General features: G+C 31.3%; 1 protein-coding gene and 1 pseudogene across 1 annotated transcript; one reads left to right on the forward strand and one right to left on the reverse strand.

The window, feature by feature from the left end:
- Window positions 1–3,117: 3,117 nt before the first annotated feature.
- LOC115891549 lies at window positions 3,118–5,439 on the reverse strand. The gene is made up of 3 exons (XM_030912038.1): window positions 5,329–5,439; window positions 4,943–5,008; window positions 3,118–3,405 (listed from the first exon to the last, which is right to left on the reverse strand). The coding sequence occupies exons 1-3, from the start codon at window positions 5,332–5,334 to the stop codon at window positions 3,136–3,138; spliced, it is 342 nt and encodes a 113-aa protein (XP_030767898.1). The 5' UTR covers window positions 5,335–5,439; the 3' UTR covers window positions 3,118–3,135.
- A 5,208-nt stretch (window positions 5,440–10,647) lies between these two features.
- LOC115891550 lies at window positions 10,648–25,049 on the forward strand (annotated as a pseudogene).
- Window positions 25,050–27,590: the final 2,541 nt, after the last annotated feature.

The raw sequence follows: 27,590 nt of genomic DNA on the forward strand, positions 1-27,590 counted from the left end.
TCATTGTACTTCGTTTCAGTTATTATGCTCGCCCCACCCAATGGTGGTAAGCTTCTCCTCACGACATCCAAGAACCGACTCACTGCGCGCAGGTATCTTAGAAAAAAAAATGAAAATGATCTACCAACTACCGATGCATGGAGGGAGATGTTCTACTACGTTTTAAATTTTAAGCCAGAGGCCGAGGCACTAGTAAATTATATTACCTTGATCGACAAAAGAGGTTTTGGATTGACAGCCATACAACTAAGGAAGTTAGCCTATGACTTTGCTGAAGAACAAGGAATAACACATCGTTTTAACAAGGAACGGAAACTAGCAGGAAAGGATTGGTTTATCATTTCATTAAAAGATAATGAATAGTCTAAAAGAACTGCCACTTCAGTTGCGCGTTTAATGTCTTTTAACAAGCCCGCTGTCCAAAAGTTCTTTGACATTCTACCATGAAGTTCGCCAGGAAAAATACAAGAATTTAAATTCCGACAGGTCGCAACGCCGACGAAAGTGGCCTGTCGTCTGTTCCGTGCAAACTACCAAAAGTTTTAAGTCCAGTCGGGACTAGAAGAGTAGCTAAAGCTGTTTCGGCCGAACGAGGCAAAAATACTACTGTTGTGTGCGCAGTTAATGCAGTTGGCAACTATGTCCCTCCTTATTTTATATTTGGTCGCATTCGTATGAAGGAAGAATTACTCTATGGTGCTCCAATAGGTTCGGATGGCACTGCACAAAAAAATGGATGGATGTGCACTGAAATTTTTCAATTAAATACTTACACCCAATTTTCCAAATAGTAACCATTCGTCGCCGGAAACCCCTGTTCTTCTTATGGTAGACAATCACTCTTCTCACATATCTTTACCTGCAATCAACTATTGTAGGCAAAAGGGGATAATCATGATTGGATTCCCACCACATACAACACACAGGTTACAACCGCTTGATGTATCATTTTTTGGCCCGCTGAAGTCGTTTTTTAGCCGAGAATGCGACAATCATCTCGTAAATCACCCTGGGCAGCTAATTGGGGACAAACATATTTGTCAGCTATTTGGAAAAGCATATAATAGGGCCGCAACGGTATCAAATGCTGTGAACGGCTTTAAAAAATGCGGTCTTCAACCTTTTGACCCTTTTGTATTTGGCGACGACGATTTTGTAATGGCTGAAACAACTGAAAGGGCACCGCATCAACCACCCGTTTATCAAAATTCCGATAATGAATCTGATGATGATATTCCTCTAATAAATTTTGTGAAACCCCAAAAGGATATTGAGAAAAAATCAACAATAAAATGGAAATAAAGAGTTCACAACAAGGTGAAATGGGTTTCAAAGGCACACCTCGTCGTTTCGAAAAGTAGCATAAGTGAAATCTGTTTAGGGCGGAAAATAAAGAAAATGAGCCAATTCCTGGAACAAGTCAAACCGAGAATAAACCGAATGAAGTGACACTCGACCTTTTCTAAAAGCCGAAAGGGGGGGAAATTGTAAAAGGAAGAAGTTGACAGCTAGTGTAATAACCAGTACACCCATTAAAGAACAGTTGGAGGATAAGGAATATCAGATAAGACAAAGAGAAGAAAAGAGCAAAATTATAGAAAAAAAAAATTCAAAAAAATCCTGACTAAAAAGAATCAACAATTTAGCGCTTAAAGAAAGTAAATGCCTGGCCCTCCCAAAAAAACTAAAGATCTATTTTCTGCCCTGGTTGTGATGAATTATACCAGGATCCCCAGTGGAGGACTGGATTAGTTGCAGCAATTGCCAGTATTGGTGGCACGAAGCTTACAGTAACTACAATGGTGTAAGTGAGTTCGTTTGTGATTACTGCTAAATCCATTATGTTAGTCAACTTACCCCATTATGTTAGTCATCACTACCCTTTTAGTGGGGTAAAGATGACCGAGTTGCAGTATCAATTAAGCAATGTTTTGATTTCAGTTTAAAAATAATTTGTTTAATTTTTTTAAATATCATGTGTTTTTATAGTAAATAGTAATGTTAATCAGTAACACTCTCATGTAATTTAAATAAAAAAATCTATATTTTGCTTAACATCGCCAACTTACCCTATTTATTCATCTTCTAAATGTAGGTATGAGTTCTCAATAATAATAAAAAGCACTAAATAAAATTGGGAATTTTTTTTTTTTTACAATTTTATTTGACAGTTATCTTTTACCTTGACTGGTGCTAATAAATCTAGAGGGCCATAAAAGGAAATATTTAAAAAGAAATCGGGCGATAACTCGTAAACTCGTTGAGCTAATCAAAAATATCTAAATTATTCTTTTGAATGTGGGTTTGGAGTGCTCTTAATAAACCTAAAATAGAATTATTCTTTAAAATATTTAGAAGATCGTATTATTCCCCCAAGCCCAAATTGCCAAAGTTTCCTATCAATAAAAGTCCGACGATGCAACACCCGGTATATAAATATATAATAATATATTTTTTTTAATGTACATTATTTTTTAACCGTTAAAAATTTTGAAATACTCTAAATACAAAAAAAATAATTTTTTAATTCTCCGTCTATTAAATAATAATATACAGGATGTTCCATTTAAAAAAAAACGAAGAAAAATTATTTTATATTTTAGAAAGTTTGGCGTAGAATTTCGAACATCCTGTATAATTTACGATTACCATATTTATAGCAAAGTAAGTACAGACCACCTAAATAAGTAAATACCTAATATAGTTTTGATTTCAGGACAGTTGGTTAGGTTAAGTAGAGACTAATATTAAAGCAAACACCCAGTATACTTTTGATTTCAGCACATTTCTTGTATTTTTTATATTTTTTTTAAGAAAGGCTGAAAAATATATATATTTTTTTATTTATTAATATCTCTGAAACGATCAAAACTTATTTACTCATATATTTATTACCTATCAGGATTATGTAAAATGATATAAAAGGAAACCAAAATTGCAATACATTTGAGCTAACTATAAATTTGTGCTGTGTTCCATTTAAAAAAATCATCCCGATCCACTCGCACAGAAGTTAAAATATTTTCCTGAAATGCATCCTAGTACATACTTTAGGTTTGCATTATTCTAGGAGCTGCAGATGCCCGACGCACTATTGGCGGACCTTGTATTGATACACGAATTTAAGAATATAATTTATTGTCTTACCCCAGTAATAATAGATCCTTTAGTTAGTTGAATAATAACTAGCGTCGAACTGATTGAGTACAACAGAACCAAATTTACGGCACAAAAGAACTGAATCCAGAACCATGGAACGTCAGATTTGGCGGGAACTCCAGTTATATTGACACCCAGTAACACTATAACTGACAGTACTGCGAATATGGCAATTCCACAAAGAAAGTTGGCTCTGAACGATGCATCGATAACGGTGGATGACACTATTAATATAATATTGAGCAACTAAAAAATAAATAAAAGTAAAAATTAGGTATGAAAGAACACAAAATATCGCCGACCTGAATATAAGATCTCAATTAAATTTTAAAAAGCATTAGTAAAACTTTTTATTTTACTTTAAATAAAAATGGTAGTGCAACATTCAATATGGATCATATATATAATAGTTTTCATAAAAATAGGTGTTTACATTTTCATTAAAGTTTGATTTTTTAATAATATATTTTCGTACTTTTATGCTTGCTTGTAAAGTACTTTATTTTTAGGCTAAGGCGTTAAAATGACTTTTTTATGTTGTCAATCACTACGCAAAAATCAATACTTTTGTGACGTTTGAAAAATAATAAAAAACAATGAAATTAAACTGCTGAATTTATCGACGATGTTTTTAAGTACCTAACTAAGTTTATTAAAACTAATATATTATTTTGCAATATTACGATATTTCTTAATGGAGCATTAAAATCCGGACGCTTATGAAAAATCTGCCCGGACACAATCGGATGTAGTAAAAATCTGGGCACATCCGGATTAAGGCTGATTCATGGTACACCGGGCCGTACCCGAGCCGGGCACGTTCCGTAAAGTAGACACCGAGCCACGTCCGGGCCTTCAATATATGCTACACCGAGTGGACAACGGGGATCATGTCCGTGCCGATTATATTCTAGAAAACAGTGTTGCCGCAGTGGTACATTTGTACCAAATTCACACGTATCCTGGAATATGTCCTAACTGACACTGAAGTCGAATATTTTATACCCTATGTTAATTTAATTTCTAACAAAAACAGAAAATAAAGATAATGTGAAATATATCTGTTTTGTCAAATAAACATAGCAATAATAACAAATATCCATAAAAAATGCAAAATATCACATGTCAAATTAGAAAAACAAACTTATTTTCATGCCTTGGGAAGTTGGCCTGTCAACACTTAGAAGAAATTGCAGCCTCCAAGCTGTGCTCTAAGTCAAATATAGAAAGATATTGAAATGTATAGAAAATGCTTGAATCAAAGTGTAAACAAAAATATAAAGAACAAATGATAACAACTGTTTAATCGACATGATCATTTCAGAACATTTGGCCAAACAGTTATTCGTACCCCAAGATTAACAAAAAGACTCCTACTTCAAGAAGTAAGAAGTTAGTAGGGTCAGGCAGTTTTGAAATAATACAATCCTGCTTATATCAGTTAATTCCGAAACTTTTGTGTTTCTGAAGCAGTTAACAAGAAAACATAGTCTAATTAGTATCAGTAGAATTGCAAATTAAACATCTCTTAAAAATTTAACTTAAAAAAACACAGGTTGTCAATATTTTGAAATACAATAGACCTGTATATTAATGCACCATTGTACTTTTTGCTAGGTGAATGAATCAATTGTGCAAATTGATAGGTATGTTTCTTTTGATTTTGGTTTGCCCTGTATGAGCAATTAACGTTGTAGGAAAACAAAATGGAAAAAAATTACACTAAAACCAACGTATTTTTAAAAAGAAATCATCTGAATTATTAGCACTTTTTAACACTTACCCCTTCAGCTATTTGAAGTATTCCTGGGGTTGACCAAATATAGTTGACACCAGTGTGATAAGTATTCTAAAAATACACAAATATATTTGATTACTTTTAACATATTGATATTTTTTTACAATAATATCAATATGTTAAAAGTAATCAAATAATTCACGGTTTAGTTAGAGTCAAAAGAAAAATTTGTAGTTACAGTAATGTTTACAGTACTCGAGAAAGAATAATATTAGAAATATAACACATTTTACGTCGTATAACCAGTTATCCTACTGATAAAATAATTAATGTAATAAATAAACAATGGCGTGTTTGACATTGAATGTGGATATTTTTATATGGAAATAAACTGTATTTTACATTGTACAGAACTTAAATGCGAGACTTACGCTCATTTTGTTAACAAACTTTGCACAACAATACTTGGTCGAGCGCTAAAATTCGCTGCCATACCGCAGTTAAAACCATATTGACGAGTTTCATTCGATTTAATCTTATCTTCGGTTAAGATAGTGCTTATACAAAATATTAACTAGATATTTAGTAGGAGTGAGCGATAACACATTTTTTAATAAGAGCGATTAGCCATATCCGAAACGAACATTTAATTTTTCTTACTAATTAGTAGATTTTCATTTAAGTAATAAATGCCTTGTTTTATATGGTTTAGGATCAAGTCCGAAAAAGTAGCAAAATAAGCGTTCGGCATTTAACGTTTTATGTAAAACTGGCTGGGTATTTTTACACGAATGAAGAAGGAAATTAAATATAAAGGACTAGCGTGTACCCGCGACTTCGTTCGTGTCGAATTAATCATTTGTAATGGTGATGATAAAGCAAAGCAAGAATTTGCATTAACATACAAACTGGATAAAATGTTCTCACATTTATGTCAGCATGAGGAAAAACAATATGGCGATATTATTATATAACTTGGTAATATTTAAGGGGTAGTTTCATCTCGTTGGAATTTGACTTTCGAAAAATCCGTTTGCCAAAAATAAGCTTTTTACGGCAAGCAGTTTAAGCAGAATCGTGGTTAATCAATTACCCAACTTTTTGGAACCCCCTGTATGATTTTTTAAAAAAATTCAAAATATGTAAAAAAAACAAATAAATTATGCTTGTCCAAGCGTTTTCCCGAAAAACTAACCGTATTTTAAATAACAAATATTGTAATATTTGAGGGCGTTTTTACCCTCTTGGAATTTGAGATTCGAGAAGCCCCTTCTTATCCAACCTCTACACCCCACAGTCAATCCGTTTGCCAAAAATCAGCTTTGAACGTCAAGCAGTTAAAACAGAATCGTGATTACTCAATGGTCATATTTTATGAAACACCCTGTATAAATTTTTAAAAAATCTTAAAATATGTAAAACAACAAAATAAAATATACGTGTTTAAAAGTTTTTCCGAAAAACTCACCGGTTTTAAATAAAAATATTTTTAATATTTGAGGGATAATTTCACCCCTTAGAATTCGAGTTTCGAAAAATCCTTCTTACCGAACTTCTACACCCTAAAGTCAATCTGTTTTCAAAAATCAGCTTTTTACGTCAAGCGCTTTAAGCAGGATCGTGATTAATAAATGACCAGATTTTTCGAAACACCCTGTATACATTTTAAAAAATCTTAAAATATGTAAAAAACAAAATAAAATATACGTGTTTAAGCGTTTTTTCGGAAACTTGACCGTTTTAAATAAAAAATATTGTAATATTTGAGGGGTGGTTTCACCCTCTTGGAACTGGAATTTCGAAAAATCCCTTCTTATCGAACCTCTACACCCTAGAATCAACCTGTATGCCAAAATTGAGCTTCTTACGTTGAGTGGTTTGAGCAGGATCGTGATTAATCAGTATGTCAGTCACTTAAGGATTTTATGTATTAGTATAGATTGCAAAATAATACCTGCATATATGACAACAATATTTGTCCAGATTAACATGTATCATGGATCAGAATATTCTGATAACGTATTTAATTAACATTTTACTTGGTTATATTTTAATCAGATATATCTAGAATACGTCAAGTATGAATATTTCTATTATTTTTTATCTATTTTTATGCATTTTCTGTTGTACACTACTATAATGAAAAAAGGCGTCAAAGAGGGATGGGGTATGACAATCGATGATAATTTTGGCGAGGTCTATCTCTAGACGTCATTTACTAAACATTGACATAAGACTTGTCAAAAATAAACACTAATTATTGGAAGATTAAAGAAGAATAGAACGTTTTCAGACATACAAATCTATTTTCAATTTTTTTTTTCGAGTTTTAAACTAAGCCATTTAAAAAAAATATTTTGCCATAGATAGCTTACATTGTTCAAGAAATTATGTTTTTTAACTAAAAACTAAAAAAAACCCAAAAAAATTCAAATTTTCATAATTTTTTTTTCGCGAAAAAAAACTTTTAATCGTGTTTCTGGTCTCGAAGACTCACCCTGTATAACCAAAAACTTGGTGGGAAAACGTTAAATCGAAAAATTTTATCTGAAAAAATGCTCTTATTATTTCGCACATATTTTTTATTTACATTTTGTATATTAAAATTCACTATTAGATTTTATCATTTTTATCTACTTTATTTAAATATTTAGGATAAATGAATTAAATTAGTAAACCAAAAAAATATGTACATTAAATAAATGAAACTCAAAAAAATTACATATTAAATAATAATTCATACTTGCCTGGAATAGGCTTAAATTAAATCTGCTAGAACGAAGTAACCAATTAAATTAGCGAAAAACGTTTTCATAGTATTTTTAATAGAATGTTTGTTCTACAATATCTTTTTTGAGAGCCCACAAACGTAATTGGAGCCCCTATTTAAAGTTAAATTGGATAATGTCTCCCTTTTCTATTTCTATTAAGGATCATGTTAACAGTGCCGTGGAAAACTTTTTGATGATATTTGCCGAATAAAAAAGGAAATATATCAAATGTGTTTTAGCGTTGACTTAAAAATAATTTCTGTTGGAAATCAAATATTGTTTCTGCAATTTTACGTTATACAATTAAAATCAGAAAAATCAATCCATGGAGAATTTTATTTTATAAATTGACATAAAAAACTATCAATATCTCATCTGTCTATCATATTCTGTAGTTGCTCTGTAAGTAATTTTAACACATAAAAATATTAAGCAATATCGAGCTCATCTTCTAGGCTTGGTTGTTCTTTAGTCAAATTTCTTATCCATTATAATACTACAAAAGATAAAAGACCATAACGTAGTATACTGATACTTCCAAAACCAAAGCAGAAACAGAGATAGGAAAGAGGCATACAACTTATCTTAGATAGAAACTACCGGAAACAAGAAATAGCCGTTTTATCCAATATCCAAGCAGCCTTAAAAGCGATCAACTAGGCAACCATCAATTCGAAATTGGTCAAAGAATGCCTAGAGAAACTGAACAAATTAGGCAAAGAAAATAAAATCCTCCTACTCAGAGTGTCAGCCCACCAAGGGATAGAAGGTAATGAAAAAGCAAACGATCTGGCTACAAAAGGAGCAAACACTCTACTAACTGGACCAGAATAACTGTTCTGCTTCCCAAGTGGAAGCCAACTTAAAGCAGAACTGAAGAAGCTGAAAGACTCCATCCGTAACCTGGAATGGGAAGAAGACCATACACAAAAATTTCTCAGGACTTACGACCGAGAAAAATTAAATATTATCCTTGAATTTATTAAGGACAATCTTCGGATTGCCCAGGAGGTTTTTAACAAGGCACTGTCTCCTCAATGAAAAGCTCAGTAGATTGAAGCTAAGAATCAATGGTGAATGCAGATTCCGTGGGGAAAATGGAGAAACACTAGACGACACCGTGCCCACGAGACGTTAACCATTCGTGCCATAAACTTTGGTACGACTAATATAAAAGATGGAGGACTAACCAAGGTAAAGCCTTCTCAGATACTTACTTTTGTTAAAGACCTGGATCTTTTTTTTGTCAAATTCAGTCAGGATTGTATGATGAGTGAGGATAACTCAAAAAAGGAAGCAGGGTGAAAATTAGATCTACCCTCGGATCTGACGACTGAATTTTTTGTCATGTCGTGGACCCCTGGGGTCCGACATTGAGGGATGTACAAGGCCCTTTGAGCAGCCATAAGCTGGTTCTTAGTGCTTTTCTCATTGCAATCTAAAAGTTATATCAGCAAATTACAATATTATATTATGATCCTAGTTTGTTTATGTGATAATCTGATATACAATAATAATACTAGAATTAAATTTGGAATGCAACCCAAATATATAAAAGGTGCCATACAAGTAAAGTGTGTTAAGTTTCATTTAGAACCTCACAATTAGTGGAATAAATTAGTGGTTTCAATTACACTTTATACTTTTTAGTTTACGATCACAATCACAATGTTTAAAAACCACAATTAAAATGAATAGAATATCCTAGTAACAGCTTGCGGTAGTCAGTTGTATCCATAGAGAAAACCTAATTTTCATTCAGAATCTCGCAATTAGTGGAATAAATTAGTGGTTTCAATTACCGTAGAAGTTTGTTCCTTTAATTTCAATGTAAGAACGTCAAAATTAGTGGTAGACATTTTCAATTGGTAGAAAAAGTTATCACTTTTAACTTTTCCACTAATTATACTTCAAAATTTACGAGAAATGTCATTTTGGCCTTTGATTATCTTCCGTCAAGAGAAATTGTGGTTAGAAATCAAAGTTGATTGTTTTACAAGCTAAATATTAGGCTTTCTCTATGGATATAACTGACTAACGCAAGCTGTTTGCTAGGATATTCTATTAATTTTAATTGTGTTTTTAAATATTGTGAATGATCGTAAACTAAAAGTATAAAAGTGTAATTGAAAACACTAATTTATTTCACTCATTGCGAGGTTCTGAATGAAGCTTCATATTGACAAATTGATATTCAGATAGACTTAAACAACAATGACTTAAACAACAAAATCTATATTCTCGGATTTTCAGTACACATGGGTCTATTTTAAGCTTATGTTTGTACAGCTTATATCTATACAACATTAATAATTACATCGTAACTTAAATGGTAAATTGCATCTTCTCAACACAACTGCTACTCGTAAGTAATATTGTCCATACTTTTTTAAATAATTATTATTTTTTCGGTCACGTCAAGGAAACACGGTTGAATAACAACAATTTTACTATCATAATTATGCATAACTATTGCGATTACATTTGTCTACTATAATACAGTGTATTTTTCTAGGAAAACTACACAAAACAATAGTAGTTTTTATAACATCAAGGAAAAAATATTTGTAAATAGATAGGGTGGTACATCTCCATGAGTGATCTCCATGCACTGAGATATTTATGGGAGTACCTTTAATATGAATTAAAGATGGAAAGTAAAACTATTTGTTTGCTGGGTTAATTATTTTTGTAATTTTGTGTTGCAAATAAAGTCATCAACATAACATACAAGTTGATTAAAACAATATTTGTTTGCTATTTTAATTATTTTCTCAGCTGGTGTTAATAACGATACAACAAGAAAATTGTTACATGCCGCAACAATATTGACATGACATTTGCTAAAACAAGTTTTCAACAACTCATTTTATTTTTCAATACCAACTACGCTTATGATGATCATCTGTGACAATTACCTCTATTTTAACACTGTCCCTAAACGGGTTACCTCAATTCATAGTTGAGTTCTTTCATAAATAAACGTAGTTAAGCTTTTTCTATTTTTGAGTTTCAATTAGAATGAAATGAATGTATTAATGAAGGAATTTATTAATAGTTTTTGTTTTTAGGTAAAATACATAATATGTATTTTTGACTGAACAAGTGTAGCTTTATTGAATATAATTTTATAAGGTGAGTAAAAGAATATTTTATAAAAGAAAAATTAAACTAATATAAATAACTACTGTTTTGCTCTTTTTCAATAAACAAATTAAATTTTGTTGCTATTATGTTTCATTTGATATTTTTTTTGTACTTCCGTTGTTTTTATAATAATCCACACATTACTTATAGTGTATTTTACTTTATCCCCATTGTCTTTATGGAATTATTTGTCATAAAAACAGCAAAATATAAAATAAAAGTATTTATAATTAGCGCTATTAGACTTGTCATTAGACGATAAGTATTGACTGTACTACAAAAGTATAGCGCCAATATTATTTATTGTGTTTTATGTTTTTACACAATTTAAAAACTATGCTACTTCTCTTCTAGTTTGAGCATCTTCAGACATTATTAAGTAGAAACTGAGCCTATGGTACCTTCAAATCTAATCAAATTTAATTTCTTTTAAAAAAGTTAGGAAGAATCAATTTTGGTTTTTTGTTTATATAAATAGAAGCTACTTTAGCTCTTTTTTTCCGGACAAAAATTATTTACGAAGCCGTTTTAGGAAACAATTACAGCTCATGAAAAGTTTCTATATAGAAATATATCTACCATTGTAAATAAACCCAAGATATAAATAAGTCACAAAGCGTATTATTGAATAATTGCTATATTTTTATGAAGGTGATAGAGTTGACAATAAATCCAATTATATCATTAAATTGCTATAGAACATTCTCGAAAAAAGTTTACATTGATAAATAATCGAAATACCTCTTGTGATAAGTCTAAAGTTTTTAGATTTAGGATCTGATTTGATAATTTTATTGAAGGAAATTCAAAAATATACCGCATACATGCTCCATTGGACCTCTTATAATATACCTCAGTCATCTGTCCAAACTCTTTTATTATTTGTAAAGTATAATTCATTGATCATTAGCCTTATTATCTGCTATTATATTATGATGGTAGACTACCGATAGACAGTCAGTGTCGATATGTGATTAGACACCATTTGGAAACAGTATTAAATTGGTACCTCCTTAACTCCGGTCACTCTCCATTGCAGAATGGCTAGACCATACTACCTCCTTATGCAGTTTGTCTCTAGACTTATTTTTACAACTAGTTAGATGTTGTTTTTCATCTACAGGGTTGTTCACCACATACGATACGAGTATTGTAGCTAAACGATTAGATTTTTACAAATTGTAAGTTTTGTGTTCGTTGAACGACTATTAGAGCTACAATTTAAAAATAATTTTAGAAGATACTGAGTGTGAAAGTTGTTAATAGCTGTTAAGTTTATTTTATTTATTTTTTTATTAAAGCTGTTAATAAGTAAAAGATTATAGTTGTATTTTTTAAATGGAACACTCTGTATATTATTCTATTTTTAGATTCTACGATTGAAATAAAGGTAAATTTAATTAACACTTAAACCTTACCGTTTTGAGATGTTTCTCAATTCCAATATACATATTAAGGGTTACTTTTAATAGAACATTGTTTTAAAGAATATAATTTATAAGGGTTACTTTTTTACCAGAGTGTCTAATACACATACAAAATTCAGTTTTTTAGTATTTGGGGCAATTATATTAATCATCGTAAATTTAACAAAAAATATTATTATTTTTCATTATTTTAATGAAATAAGCGAACTATATCGACACATTATTGTTATCTGGTACCATTTTCAAAATTTGCTACATTCCTTTAAAAATAACCTTAAACTGTCAATATTCCATGGGTATAGTGGATAAATGAGGTCAAAAATTATATGAAAATGCATTTTATACGAAAACTTAAAAAGATAGGTAAAAGATGGTTTAATATAATTCGATAGACAATTATGTTGTGCATCTGGTTCTCGTAAAATATACAGGATGTTCCATTTAAATTAAACAAGTTATTGCCGTTTAAAGCTAGTAATTATTTAATATAAATTTTTAGACACTCTGTATAAGGTAGTATTTTGTTTTATTATTGCAATATATAATATCTGACTCAATAAATAGAAAGCTTCAGTAAATATTTAGTATTAAAAACTTTCGATGCACCGCCGGTGCAAACGAAAATCGCAATGCTGTGATTTTCGTTCGCAGCTCTTCGTTCGCGTGCCCACTGCGATTGCAAATCGCAACTGGTGTAATACTGGTTGCCTAAAAATCCAAAATCGGCAGATATATGTTTCAATCGCAAGTCGCAGTTTGTTATGGAAAGGAATCACAGGTTGCGATTGCGAATTTACAATCGCTGCGATTAAATCGCAGTTTGCGATTTTCTGCTCATCTCTAGTAAGCAATCTCTAGGATTGCACTTAAAAAGTCACAATTATTAAATAGGTGCCGTCATTGCATATTCTAGGATGTGACTTACAAGCTGCAAGGCTGCTGATTACCGCACATGGTCGCATAGGCTTCCACAGAAATCGAGAGAGAGTCCTTGGTTATATGCTCAGCAATTGGATGGCACTGACTTTGTCGTATAATAATTTTTCCATCGAATGGTTTTTCTGTTATTTTGCTTCCTTGTCGCGAAGATGGCACACCTTAACAGTGCGATAACTTATTATTATTAGCAGAAGTGATATTTCGTCATTTTATTGGGTGGAACTACTACGTCTTCAGCGTTTTTCGCTTCTTGATTTAGCGACGTATCTTCGTTTACCTTTGCGAGGTGCTAGACTAACGATAGACAGTCAGTGTCGATATGTGATTAGACACCATTTGGAAACAGTATTAAATTGGTACCTCCTTAACTCCGGTCACTCTCCATGGCAGAATGGCTAGACCATACTACCTCCTTATGCAGTTTGTCTCTAGACTTATTTTTACAACTAGTTAGATGTTGTTTTCATCTACAGGGTTGTTCACCACATACGATACGAGTATTGTAGCTAAACGATTAGATTTTTACAAATTGTAAGTTTTGTGTTCGTTGAACGACTATTAGAGCTACAATTTAAAAATAATTTTAGAAGATACTGAGTGTGAAAGTTGTTAATAGCTGTTAATTTTATTTTATAAATTTTTTTATTAAAGCTGTTAATAAGTAAAAGATATTATAGTTGTATTTTTTAAATGGAACACCCTGTATATTATTCTATTTTTAGATTAATAAAGGTAAATTTAATTAACACTTAAACCTTACCGTTTTTGAGATGTTTTCAATTTTAAGAATATAATTTATAAGGGTTACTTTTTACCAGAGTGTCTAATACACATACAAAATTCAGTTTTTTAGTATTTGGAGCAATTATTATTAATCATCGTAAATTTAACAAAAAATATTATTATTTTTCATTATTTTAATGAAATAAGCAAACTATATCGACAATATTGGTATCTGGTACTATTTGAAAATTTGCTACATCTTTAAAAATAATCTAAACTGTCAATATTCCATGGGTATAGTGATAAATGAGGTCAAAATTATAAGAAAATGCATTTTGTACGAAAACTTAAAAAGATAGTCTGTATAAGGTAGTATTTTGTTTATTATTGCAATATAATATCTGATCAATAAATAAGTTTCAGTAAATATTTAGTATTAAAAACTTTGATACCATTGGAGAAATGAAGCCTTAAAAAATTTTTTACTGCAATTTCATAAAATTGAAAATATTTCAAAAACGGTAAGATTTAAGTGTGATAAATCTTAATCAAATTTACCTTTATTTCATCGTAGAATCTAAAAATAGAATAATATACAGGGTGTTTAAAAAATACAACTATAATGTTTTTTACTTATTTAGAACACTATATATCTTGTAAAAATATTTTTAAATTGTAGCTCTAATAGTCCTTTATCGAACCCAAAACTTACAATTTGAAAAGATCTACTGGTTTAGCTACAATATTCCGTGTCGTATGTGGTGAACAACCCTGTATACGTTTATTTCATCTGTATATTGACGATAAAGTAATAATACAAACAAATGTTTCTTTTTCATTTAAGATTGAAGAATGGCCGAAAATATACCCAGTATGATGTCCCATATGGACGTGGGCGCCAAAACTGTCGTCGGTCTGGACGTGACGGAGGTGGGGACGCAAATACGAAAATTTCTGTGGCCAGATTATTTGGTCTTTATAGCGATGCTTTTCATGTGCCTAATTATAGGCTTCTATTTCGGTTTCTTCAAAAAGTCCGCCAACACTCAAGATTATCTGGTAGGAGGAAGGAATATGAGTACTTTTCCTGTGTCTCTGTCGCTAATAGCTAGGTAACAAATTAAATAAATTGTACCATTTAAAGTACCCATAAAGTACCTAAGTAGACACTGACATGAGACGAGTAGAGTTTTGTACTTTTGCAGCTTACAACCGTTTCAAATATTTAGACTATTTTACATTTTTCTGACAATGATAAATTGATAAAAATCTTAAACTAACTTTTATAAATGAGAGCACTTGCTCCTAAATTAATTATTCCTAATAGTGGTGTCTATCATTTCTTAGGACTTAATCTTTATCATTGTATTTTTGTTCCAGGACTCTTAATCATCTTTATTATTGTATTTTTATGATCCTTATCCTATTGATATACAAAATATAAGAATAAAAAGTCTGTTCAAGTTAAAGTGTCGCTAATCAAATAAAATAACCTGACACTTATAGCTGAAATGAGTGTTATATTGATCTTTGTTATGATGTTATTTGTATTAAATGGTATCTATTTTTATAAGGTATTCTGTATTTAAAGTTTTTTTATACAAAATTATTATTAATTAACTAGAAATAATATATAATATTATTATTAATTTACTAGAAATAGGAATTGAATCAAGTACTATAATATTAAACATATACAGGGTGATCGGAACTGTATTCCGGAAACTTCGGCAGCATATTCTGCAGATAAAAATAAGTAAAAAAGTTTGAATGAATGTATGTCCGAAAATGCTTAGTTTCGGATATACAGAATATAGAAATTTCATTTTTATTTCGAGAGAGAGAGAGAGAGAGAGAGAGAGAGAGAGAGAGAGAGAGAGAGAGAGAGAGAGAGAGAGAGAGAGAGGTTTTTTCCCAATAATTTCTGAAGTAACGTCAATATTTGGATGAAAATTAGTTAGGTTAGGGGTTAGGTTAGGTTAGGCTCCCTACAAAATGGAGTCATTTTGATATCAAAATCAAATTCCTCATGTCAAAAAACTCCCAGACATCAATTTTCATTCGAATATTGACGTAAATTATTTGGAAAAAATTGAAATAAAAATGAAATTTCTATACCCTGTATCTCCGAAACTAAGCATTTTCGGACATACATTTATATGAACTTTTTTACTTATTTTTATCTGCAGAATATGCTGTCGAAGTTTCCGGAATACAGCTCCGACTAACCTGTATATTGATTAATTGTATGTAAGTGTGAATAATACAATCACAATACGTTATTGTTGTTTGTATGTACAGGGTGGGTCAAATTCGACGCTTTTAAATGGAAACACCCTTTTCTATTGGAGATAGACAAAAACTAATATCGGTGTCTGGAGCTCAATTTTTGTCAAAAACATGATGGTGAAAACCGCATATCGATATCTGTTACCGTTTCGGAGTTACGGGGTGTTTTTCAAAAATATGCATTTTTAATAAATCGCTGTAACTTTTTTGCTATGGAAAATTTTCTATTTTTATGAAAACATTTCCAAAGTACCTTTTTACTTAGAATTTAATGGTTTAAGTATAATTTTTTTAAAAAATTCAAGCTGTGAGCATCAATTAAAACAGAAAATAATATTTGTTATAGAGATGCAGAGATTTTTATAACAATTTAAAATATATTTAACCAACATCAACACATTTAAACTATATCTAATAACAATAAAAATAAATAGCAAACCAAGACATGAGATTTTGCTACAGGTGTTCATTTATATTAACCGTCTTCTGTTAGGGACGAACGGGGCAGTTTTAACATTTCTCGCGGAATTCATTAACTCAGTAGGGGTGAAAGATACTCTCTCATAACTGCTAAAGTCTAATTCTTGTCTAGATTATACGGAATAAGGAACCTTTATTCTTCGCAAATATATCCATAGGATTAGATCCATGTGCACTAAGTCAGGCGGCCTCGACGGCCAATAGCTGGGATCTTGGTAAGCTATTCAATTATTCTTGAAATTGGCTGCAAAATTTGCTGACGCTTCAGCGTTCAGAGGCAGTGCATCGTCTTGCTGGAAAAATATGTTTTCGAGTTCCATTAAAGGGCATATCGGCAATAAGGGGTCCAAAGCCTACTATAGTTAAAGTGGCGAACTTAAAAATTCTGTATTTCGAAGGGAGTTATAACAAAATATCAAGTGTATATTTTAGATGTTCCTAGAAATTCTTTGGTCAATTAAAAATATAGGGGTGTCCCAAATAAAATCAGTACATGTTGATAACTCTTAAATTATTAATTTTAAAAAATTATATAACTCGTGAATTCTACGTAAGGTAACTTTGAAGCTTATATAATTTTATTATATACCCATACTGCAAGAAATTTGTTTTCTATCTTATTTTTATCTGCAGAATATGCTGCCGAAGTTTTCAGAATACAGTTGGGACCACCCTGTATATTGATTAATTGTATGTAAGTGTGAATAATACATACTTATATTACAATACATTATTGTTATTTGTACATAATGAAAAAACATATTCAAATATATTCTATCATCTACAGACATTAATGTTTTTTCTATTGTTTAAAAATAAAAAAAATAAATCAAAAAAAAATAAAAAATAAAAAAAAAATTAAAATTTTTTTAATTTATTTAAAATTTAATAAATTTTGAATAGCTACATAAGTGGAATATCACTTTTGGGTATACCTACAGAAGTTTATGTTTATGGCATTCAATATGGATATATAATCGGAGGATTCTTCATTATGACTATTGTGATGTCAAGCGTTTATCTGCCTGTCTTCCATGGACTAGAACTGACATCAACATATGAGGTAAAATGAAATGATAACAAAAAAAAACAACAGAAGTTACTACGAAAAAGTTAATTATTATTAATATAAATAATGTAATCATTAATAATAAAGTAACAAACGTATGTATGTAGTTAATTTCATGGTTAGTTTTACTGCTGAAACTATCTATTTTAGTAAATTTAATGGGCTCTGACAGACACATCATGTATGTTATTTTCGTGCCACATTTTATTAACAACATATTATTTTAAAATTTGTTACGTTTGCTCATACCTACTGTGACAAAATGGTGTAAAATATTCCGTGTAGAATTAATATATTTATAGCAGATAGAATTGAACATTTTTGTATTTCGGTGTGATAAATTCAAAAGGCTCATTCAGGAAAGTCTAATAAAACTATTCTGATTTTATTTGATATTAAGTTTTTTATAATTATAATTAAATTTTAATTAGCATTATCGCATAAGGTGACTTATTTGATAGTAACAGAATAATTGCTATTTATTAACTACTTTAAAATAACAAATATACCTACGCAAACTTTTATTCGTTGTTTGGTATAGCAACAATTTTTAACTTAATATATTAATATATATTATTTTATTCTTTTTAGTATCACGAACGAAGATTTGATTCCAAGGTTCGTTTCTTTGCTTCGGTACTTTTCGCAATTAGTTCAGTAAGCATCATTATCATTATCTTTAATAAAATGTATTTGATATCAGTTTTTCTTGCTTTGTATAGATTACATGGTTGCCTTTAGTAATATACGTACCTGCTTTGGCATTTAATCAAGGTATAAAATTATATTATAAATTATCTAAGTACTAACTTGAAATTATTTTTAGTAACTGAAATCAATGTTCATCTAATAACACCTGTCGTATGTCTTATATGCATAATTTATACCTCAATGGTTAGTATTATAGTTATATGTATAATGTTTTTCAAGATATTTGGACATTAGAATACAAGCTTATTTCAAGTTTCTTAGACATGCTTATTATTGTCAGCAATCTGTGTGTGGAAAAGTCTCATAAACCGTACCGCCTCACACAAAAGTTTAAATTATAACATTTTTAGGGCTAATATTCCACAACATATATAGCAACTAAATAAACTAATTGAACATATTTTTCTCTATCAAAGAATACTTAACGAATGGCGAACAAATACCATTACCTATCCTTACGTTTAAGAAGCACAACATTAAAACTAACAACAAAAATAATACCAAACAAGTTTAATAACATTATATCTCTATCAGATGAGCAACAAGGATTTAGAACGGGTAGATCACGCACTGATGCGGTCTTTGTTATAAGACAAATTGCAGAGAAATTGATTGAGTACAACAGACCAGTTTAGATGTGTTTCATAGATCTGCAGAAAGCATTTGATCGGGTTCAGTTAGAAGATGTTGTACATTTACTTTCTGACAGACAAATACCCCATAATTTAATTAAAGTCATAGAAAATATATACAGGGCTAAGAAAACCCAGGCTAAGATCCACGGGAATCTCACTGACTCAATACCTGTAGAGAAAGGCATGCCGACAACGCTGATGTGCTAGTCACAGAAAACGAGGACGACATCCAAAGACTAGTATATCGCTTCAATCTAGTAGCAAAATACTATAATATTATAATCTCTGTATCCAAAACAAAGAGGCAAGATCCGTCAGATGCAAGATATAGAGTTATCCGGATATGGCGATATTGAAACAGAGGTAAGACAATAAACAATAAAAGCAATGGGAGCAGCTGGATGCCTGAACGACACCATATGGAAAAATAAATACATAGGTATCGAGGTCAAGTCAAGAATATACAAGGCTGTCGTCAGACCCATAATGACCTACACAGAAGAAACCAGACCGGATACAGCAAAAACAAAATGGTCCTTGGAAACCGATGGGATGGAAATTCTTGTGTAAAATCACAGGTGGAACGCTGAGATAGAGAACGAAGCGACAACATAAGGCAAACACGCAAGATGGATAACATTAATGAATGGGTATTGAGCAGAAGGCGCGAATAGAATGAAAATATAAGGCGAATGGACGAGGGAAGAATAGTAGGGACAGCTCGAGAAAAATCACCACTGGGAAGGAGAAGCACGGGAAGGCCAAGAAAAAGATGGAGCTATAACCTTGATTAACCCATGATTGAGACTGTAGGTATGATGTGAAGAATGAACAGGCAATCTGCCTAATATAGAGCAGGAAGAACAAGAAGAAGTTTCTCGCTACTTAAAAAAGATCTTAGATATTACTGAATGTTTTGTTGAGTTTACTAAAAATATATCTACTGGAAGATAAATAATGTCTTGAAAATAGTCCTCCAAAGAATATGTTTTTAAAATTTTTCCCATGTGTCCAAATATCATGAAAACACTGTATATTTATTTACATATAAATATAATTCAAATAATATTCTAAATTAAATTTTCAGGGTGGAATTAAGGCAGTGGTATGGACTGATGTGATTCAAATTACTTTAATGATATGTGCCCTTCTTCTGGTTGCTATTAAAGGGACATTAGACATAGGTGGAATTACTAATGTAATACAAAGGAATTTACAGACTGGAAGAATTGAGGGTCCTAAGTAAATTTTACTCTGTATTGCAGAGTGCAGTGAAATCAATTTTAATTTATTTTTAGTTTCGACATTGACCCATTAGCAAGACATACACTGTGGTCTCTAATGATCGGTGGTTTTGCTTATGTAATGCAAGCTGGAGCGGTAAACCAAAATATGGTTCAGAGGTATTTGGCATTACCTACTTTAACGTCAGCAAGAAGGTAATTATAATAACAAATAATAATTAGCTATCTTTTAATTCATATGGTTTTAGAGCATTATGGTGTTTCTTTGGTGGGATTGTGTTAATAATATTAGTGTGTTGTTATATGGGTTTACTAATATATGCAACTTTTTATAAATGTGATCCTTTAACTACAATGGTAAATATGGTTTTAATAAAGACAATAGTGTATACAAGTTTATTTGTTGTAAAAAATAGCTTTAATCAAAATTAACCCTTTCTCTGCGTTATATAAAATTAAAATTAGTTTAATTTTATATTATTTTTCTTGCCGTATATTCTATTCTAATTTTATCATAAAAGGAAACATATTTTTTACATAGTACAAGTATACTTCAAAGAAGTAACTCAATATTGTATAATAAATTTCAATTAAACGTTAAATTAATGTTTTTACATGAAATACACACAGCCAAACTTAATACGGAACCACTCTTTATTTCTGATTAAACTTTTCGCAAGGAAAAAATTAAGGTTTCTTGTGAGTTTTATGTTCAGCAGTAAAAGCGACTGTCCGATAATTTTCATTCGGTCCAAAAAAAATCCTTATGTTTGATTAACAGATGAACAGAGAAAAATGAACAGAATAGATTAATTGCTCTCATTGAACAAGGAATGCTCCAAAAAGACGTACCAGAGATAGTATAGGCGTTACCCAGGGTGTTGTATCGAAAACATCTGCAAGGTACTTGGAATTAGGAACTCTCAAGAACAGGCCCAGATAGTCAAAGAGCCACTGAACAACAAGACCGCTTTGTGTGCTAAATTGCTACAAGAAATCCCAATGTTTCTCATTCAGAGCTACAAAGACAACTTCTGGCAGTTACAGGTGTGAACGTTTCAGTTTAAACCATAAGAAAAAGGCTTCGTGCTCGGGAGTTGTAAGTAGGAGAAAGTTACGAGTCCCACAGTTATCTCGGAAAAATAAAATCGACCGGCTAAATTGGTGCCTTCAACATCAAAACTGGACAATTGTGAATTGGCTTAAGATCAGATGAACATCGAATTCGGATTCTCAGAGCTCCAAGAAGACGAGCGAGAAAGCCTGGGCGAGAGCTCCAGGCCAAATCTGTACCAACATATAAAGAAGGAACTGTTCTGGAATGTTCTTTAGGGTTCTCTTTCCTTGGGAGTTATTATGATTATGCTGGGAGCAAAACCCATTGTTACCACTTCAACAAACTTTAACGAGTCGGAGGTTTAATGATTTAGTGCTAGCACCAATCGTTATAGGCTTTGGAGAGCTGCAATTGGGGATAATTTTACTTAACAAGGACTGAGTTTTATTCATAAACACAAAATATTCATACGTCTAAAAAATTATAACAAATAATAAATGATTCCATATAAGTTTGGTTGCGTGCACTCGCCTTGGGTACTCTTATATTGATTTTTCGTTTGTACAAGAAGTAGGTAATCTAGAATATACAGTGTTTTTAATGAATACACTTCAAGCTTTTTTTAATATTTTGATTTTTTGACCACTTTTTAGTTTGACACCTTGGATTCTAATAGATAACAAAAATTGTTTAACTTTATTATTTTAATTTATTATTAGTTTGATCTTTGATATTCCTAAAAAATTATTTGAAGCAATTTGTTATAGATTTTTAATTTCAATTTTGGCAGAACTTAGAGGTTCTCATATTAAATAATTACACAATTTTTGAATTGAAATGTATGTTATTCTATAGGCGTTATTTTGTAGTTGGTACGTGAAAAGGACCAACTTCTTCCACTACTTGTAATGACAGTTTTTGGAAGTATACCTGGACTTCCTGGAATATGTTTGGCTGGAAATTTTAGTGCTGCTCTAAGGTAACTACATGCATTTACAAAAAGTTAACATTATATATAATGTTAACTTTTGTTAGCTCTTGCATACCTACTTGGAATAGATATTCTGTTTTTTATCCGAAATATTTTTCTAGTTCTTTATCTACCGGTTTAAATTCAATGGCTGCAGTAGTACTAGAAGACTTTTACCGTCCATTTTTTCATAAAGATATCAACGAAAAGCACTACAACTTTGTCTTGAAACTTACAGTAATTATTTTCGGAGCAATTTGCGTAGGCTTGGTGTTTGTAGTTGAAAAAATTGGGATCGGTATTACAAGTAAGTTTTAAAGTTGGTTTCTTACGGAGAATCCATAAGGTGATCTATTTTTTTATTGTTTTAGTTAACAATGAGTATTGGCGCAATTGCCAGTGGACCATCACTGGCATTATTTACAATGGGAATGCTAATTCCATGGATCAATTCAAGAGTACTGTATTTTTCATGGCATCTTAAAAAATCAGTTGTTATATAAGTAATTTTAGGGTGCTCTCTATGGTGGAATATCGTCACTAGTTTTTATGGGATGGTTTTGTTTGCGGACTCAAACGCTGATCGCGTCTGGTGATCTCACCTTCCCAGAAAAACCTGTCTAACTGAAGGTTGTCACTATAGCTTTACTCCGAAGCAATCTTCTTCGGTTAATATGCAGTTTGACCCCTCAGTTAATGTTACCGATGTTTTACACACAGAGTAGGTAAAGCAGCTAGGTTTATGAACTATAAAAGAGTTTGAAAACAAAGTCAACATATTTAATTTTGATATTTAGGCATTAAGATTCAGTTTCAGTAATCTATCAAAAGATATATTTATAATAAAAATAAAATCTCAACCATATTCATATTTCTTATGGTATATTTGTTTTAGCGAACAATATATGATATACCGTTTGTCTTATTTATGGTACACCCTAATGGGTGGTTTTGTGGCGATATTCGTAGCAATGCTAGTTAGCTTTTTGACAAAGCCAAACGACCCGAGAGATGTTGACCCTAAGTTATTGGCGCCGTTTATAAGGAAATGGATAAAACCAAGAGAATACCAAAATGAGCTTGCAGCCAATGAAATTATTTATGCCTATGAACCAACAAGAGTAAGCACTATTTTAGAATATAAAAAAACTATATAAAATATAAAAAAATGAGTTTAAAGATCAATTCATTAGGCCGTATTCCGATTTTACCTTAATTACGAAACAGTTTCTGAAAAACATTTGTCATTATTGTCATCGTATTAACCAACGCAGAAAGCAGGTTTTTCTGGTTTACTTATCAACTATATGTGATTCAATCACTTTTTTGCTGAGATAATTAATTTCAGCTGTATTGCAATTTTAGGGAGAGCGCCTACCAAAGTGACGTAGCATATGACGCTGCACATACATACATGACAATTATATGGCCAGGGCCTATTTTACCATAAGGCCTATAAGGCCCGGGTAGTATAGTATTTTAACCCAAACTAACAAGAGAATCTTTGAATTTTATTGGAAAAGAGGGCCCGAATTTTTGCTTGGGCCTTAGTGCCCGACCAGATGAAAAATAGGCCCTGTATATGGTTGTGTATAACAATAGCGTTGCATGATTTTTCAGGAAGCGCACATATAAGTGATGTGGCAGTGACACTGACTTAATTAATATGAACTAAAATTATCCAAAGCGTCGCTATTGGATACACCTCTTTTGCAAAAAGAGACAAAGGAACAGTGGATTTAGTGTTTTTAAGAAATTGAATATCTATTGAATATCCTGAAAGATTTCAAGCATTTTATAGAATTAAAAACAAAACCTTTGATGTGTTAGATATAAAAGCCATAATCAGTGATACAAACGTATATTGAAGTCCAAATCGTCCTTCATTTTTGCTAAATTTGAGTAACGTGTTGATAGCATGTGGCGAAAAGTGGAACCAGTTCTATTTCTGAAGCAGTGGGATGGCATGTTACAACGACAAATGACAAGTTTCTGACAGCGTTACTTCAGTGTGCGCTGACACACTTCGTATTAACTTGCTAGATGCATGTTACTTGCCAGATCATGTGCCACGTCACATGCTACGTCACTTTGATGGGCGCTCTCACTTAAGAGCTCATTTTGTACATTACCTAATATCCATTGAGAACATAGATCAATAATAAATCATAAAATAAAAATTATATACCTACAGATAATATCGAAATTTAATAAACGTCTATAATTTTGTAAAACTGTTCCGTATTTTACCGGATTTACCTCTTCTTTATGTACCTTGTTTTACAACAAAACGGAATAGTGCCATTTTTATTTATGTAAAAATGACACAAACTGTTTTCCAGGATCTAATGTATCTATAGTCTGTCAAACCAGCCAAAATTTCGACAGATAACATCCAAAAATTACAGCAAATACTACTACCACGGCCATATATCCTCTCACAGGACAGACTATACTTACCTTACATTAGATTCTAAAATACGTTTTTACCTATAATTTACCCTTATTTTTACCTATAGAATAAGAAAAAATTATCTGTTTTAGGGCCAAACAGAAAATAGAAGAAATCTAGAACGGATTAGTAATAATATCGCTTTAGAGAATCAAAATGGTTTAAAATAAGTTTTTTGGTATTATTTAGATTAGACAATAGTTTTACAATATTATAAAATATATTTTCAGAATATTTTACAATAAATTATTATTTGACTGTTTATGATTAGAATTCCTTTTGAATGTTCACTGATAACAGAACACATACAGGGTGTCGTTGTTATAATTTTTATATAGATATGCATATCCTAAAAATAATTTTTGTGTACAGGGTGTCCCAAAAAAGTTATGATAAAGTTTATTTTTTTTTTTAAATTGAACCTCTATTTTCTGTAGAGAGTATCACATTTGGTTGAAATCATACGGTATCTGCGTTATTAGTTAAAGTTAGGAGGATGCAGTTTGCATAAAGCTATCCCACTTTTTTGTCAAACGGAATGTTGTAAAAACATTCATAGCCCTCTTCGTTTCTGAGCAATTTGAGACAATCCCCGTATCTCCATTACTGTGAAAGGTATCGAGAAGATGAAAACTGATTCTTGTATAACTTTTTACGTAGAATACAATGTGTAAAAATTATTTTGAAAATATAAAGTTATGTTGTTTTAAATGGCACACCCTGTATAAATAATATGATCCAGCTTGCTATGAGCTTCTGAAAATATATACCACTTTTACATATTTATTTTCATTATTTACTTCAATAATTAAAGAGTTCATTAAAATATCGATCATTTCTTATTAGTAAAGGCCGTCATTGTTAATGATAAAAGAAACAAAAGAAATATTAAAAGTATACTGCCATTATGTGTTTTGTTTTATTTTGGAAGCCATTAAATATCAAGAGATTAACTTTTAATTGTCATTGAACCACCTACACAATTTTGATATCAAAAAGAAAAAGTCAGTGGCGCACATGTTATATTTTTAAAAATTTTCAGTGATAACCCATATTTCCTGATGAATTTATCGACACTTTTTTAGCATTAAAATATGTAGTTAACTTATGGTAACAGTTACCCTGAAAATTTCCTTCGAATCATTAAAAGTACTTGGAAGAAAATAATAATAAATCGAAAGATTATTACGACCTAAGTTGATATGAAAAATAAATCTTATTACATACATATGTTTTTGAAACACCCTGTATATCAGGGAAACTTAACACACCAGTGGCGGCTCGTCAGGTGCAGTAGGTAAGGGGCAGTTCACTGAAAAATACTCAAATTAAAGGAAAAAACTTCACTGAAAAAAATATCAAATTTAGTTTAATATAAAAGTATCTAAATAATAAAATGGTAATTTTTTAAGTTATTTATTTTTTCCGGGCGGACCTCTGCATATTAGGTCCACCGCATCGTTAATTCCGGCCGAAAAAGTAACATTATAGGCCCGCACGCGCTTACAAGCCAAGTGAAGTGAAAATGTTTGTATTTCTGAGCCAAGCGGCTGCACGGTTTCCATGGTAACGTGACGTCAACCTAGCGGCAGATGTAAATCCCCCGCCCCGAAATTTATCATCGGTGACCGATGTGAATGAGTTTTTGGACAGTTCTCTTCGTCTTCCTTTTGTTCAGGAAATGCGTGACGGGCGGCGGATGGCGTTGGCGCAGAGTTTATGCATTTATGCTAATATTCGACTACTTCGACGAGTAATTAACCGTGTAAAGACTGTAAAGTTGTCGTTGATTATTTATTGTTGTTTGTTAATGGTTTTTGTTAATTCAACGTGTTAATTTTTGCTGTTTATTTTGTTGTTGTGTTTTAAAACTGTTTTGTGTGTGTTATGTGTTAAAAAATGAACCCAATTAATGACTTGGTGTGCCATTTTAAGTTGTTTTCAAAGCAGAAGTGATTGCCATGCATAAAAAGATTTTTTAAAATTCTAATATAAAAAAAAACGTCTATATGGATCCAACTTTATGGTGGATACTGTACATAATGTTTATTATATTTAATTTAAATTTAATTATATTTTCACTGGAATGTAAAATAATGTGTTTATCGAAAACTGGTTGTATCTCTTTTTACTTAATGCGTTTTAGCCCAAACTAAAACAAAAATATTTTAGGCATTAGTGTATAAATAATAACAAAAAATATGTTGACAAAATGGTGAATGCAGCAAAAGTTTTTCAAATAATATTTTAAAAAATGTTGACAAAATAGTGAATGCGCCAAAAGAATTTTTGCCTGCGGCGCAATTTAATGAGTTAACTCTTCACCTGATTTTATACCCACGAACTGCCACTGTAACACACTACCGCTATTTGTAAATATTCAAAGCTATTTAGGTGAAACATACTTTCAGCATGATGGGGTTCGCTCACAACTTCGAAAATATTAAATTTTTTTAAACAACTATTTCCCCAATCGATGAATGAATTTGAACCAATGGACCCATACGATGGCCTCACATCCCAGATCCCCCGCATTTGTCCATTCTCGATTTCTGTATTTAGGGATTTTTGAAATTAAATATATCGTGGCATCTACAACAATGTCGAAGAATGCTTCGAAAAATGAAATGCTTCGGAAATCAGGCAAGTTTTAGATATTTGCAAAGCAATCCCCATATATTAAGTCCCATTGTAAAAAAAAGAAAAATATTCAGGGTATCAATGGATCAATGGTAACATTTTTAGAGCGTCCGCAAACGGGTCGTCTGGCTTTTGAAGC

Source organism: Sitophilus oryzae, unplaced genomic scaffold (assembly GCF_002938485.1).
Source record: "Sitophilus oryzae breed Bouriz unplaced genomic scaffold, Soryzae_2.0 scaffold_1184_pilon_pilon, whole genome shotgun sequence".
In the NCBI taxonomy this organism is placed as follows: domain Eukaryota; kingdom Metazoa; phylum Arthropoda; class Insecta; order Coleoptera; family Curculionidae; genus Sitophilus; species Sitophilus oryzae.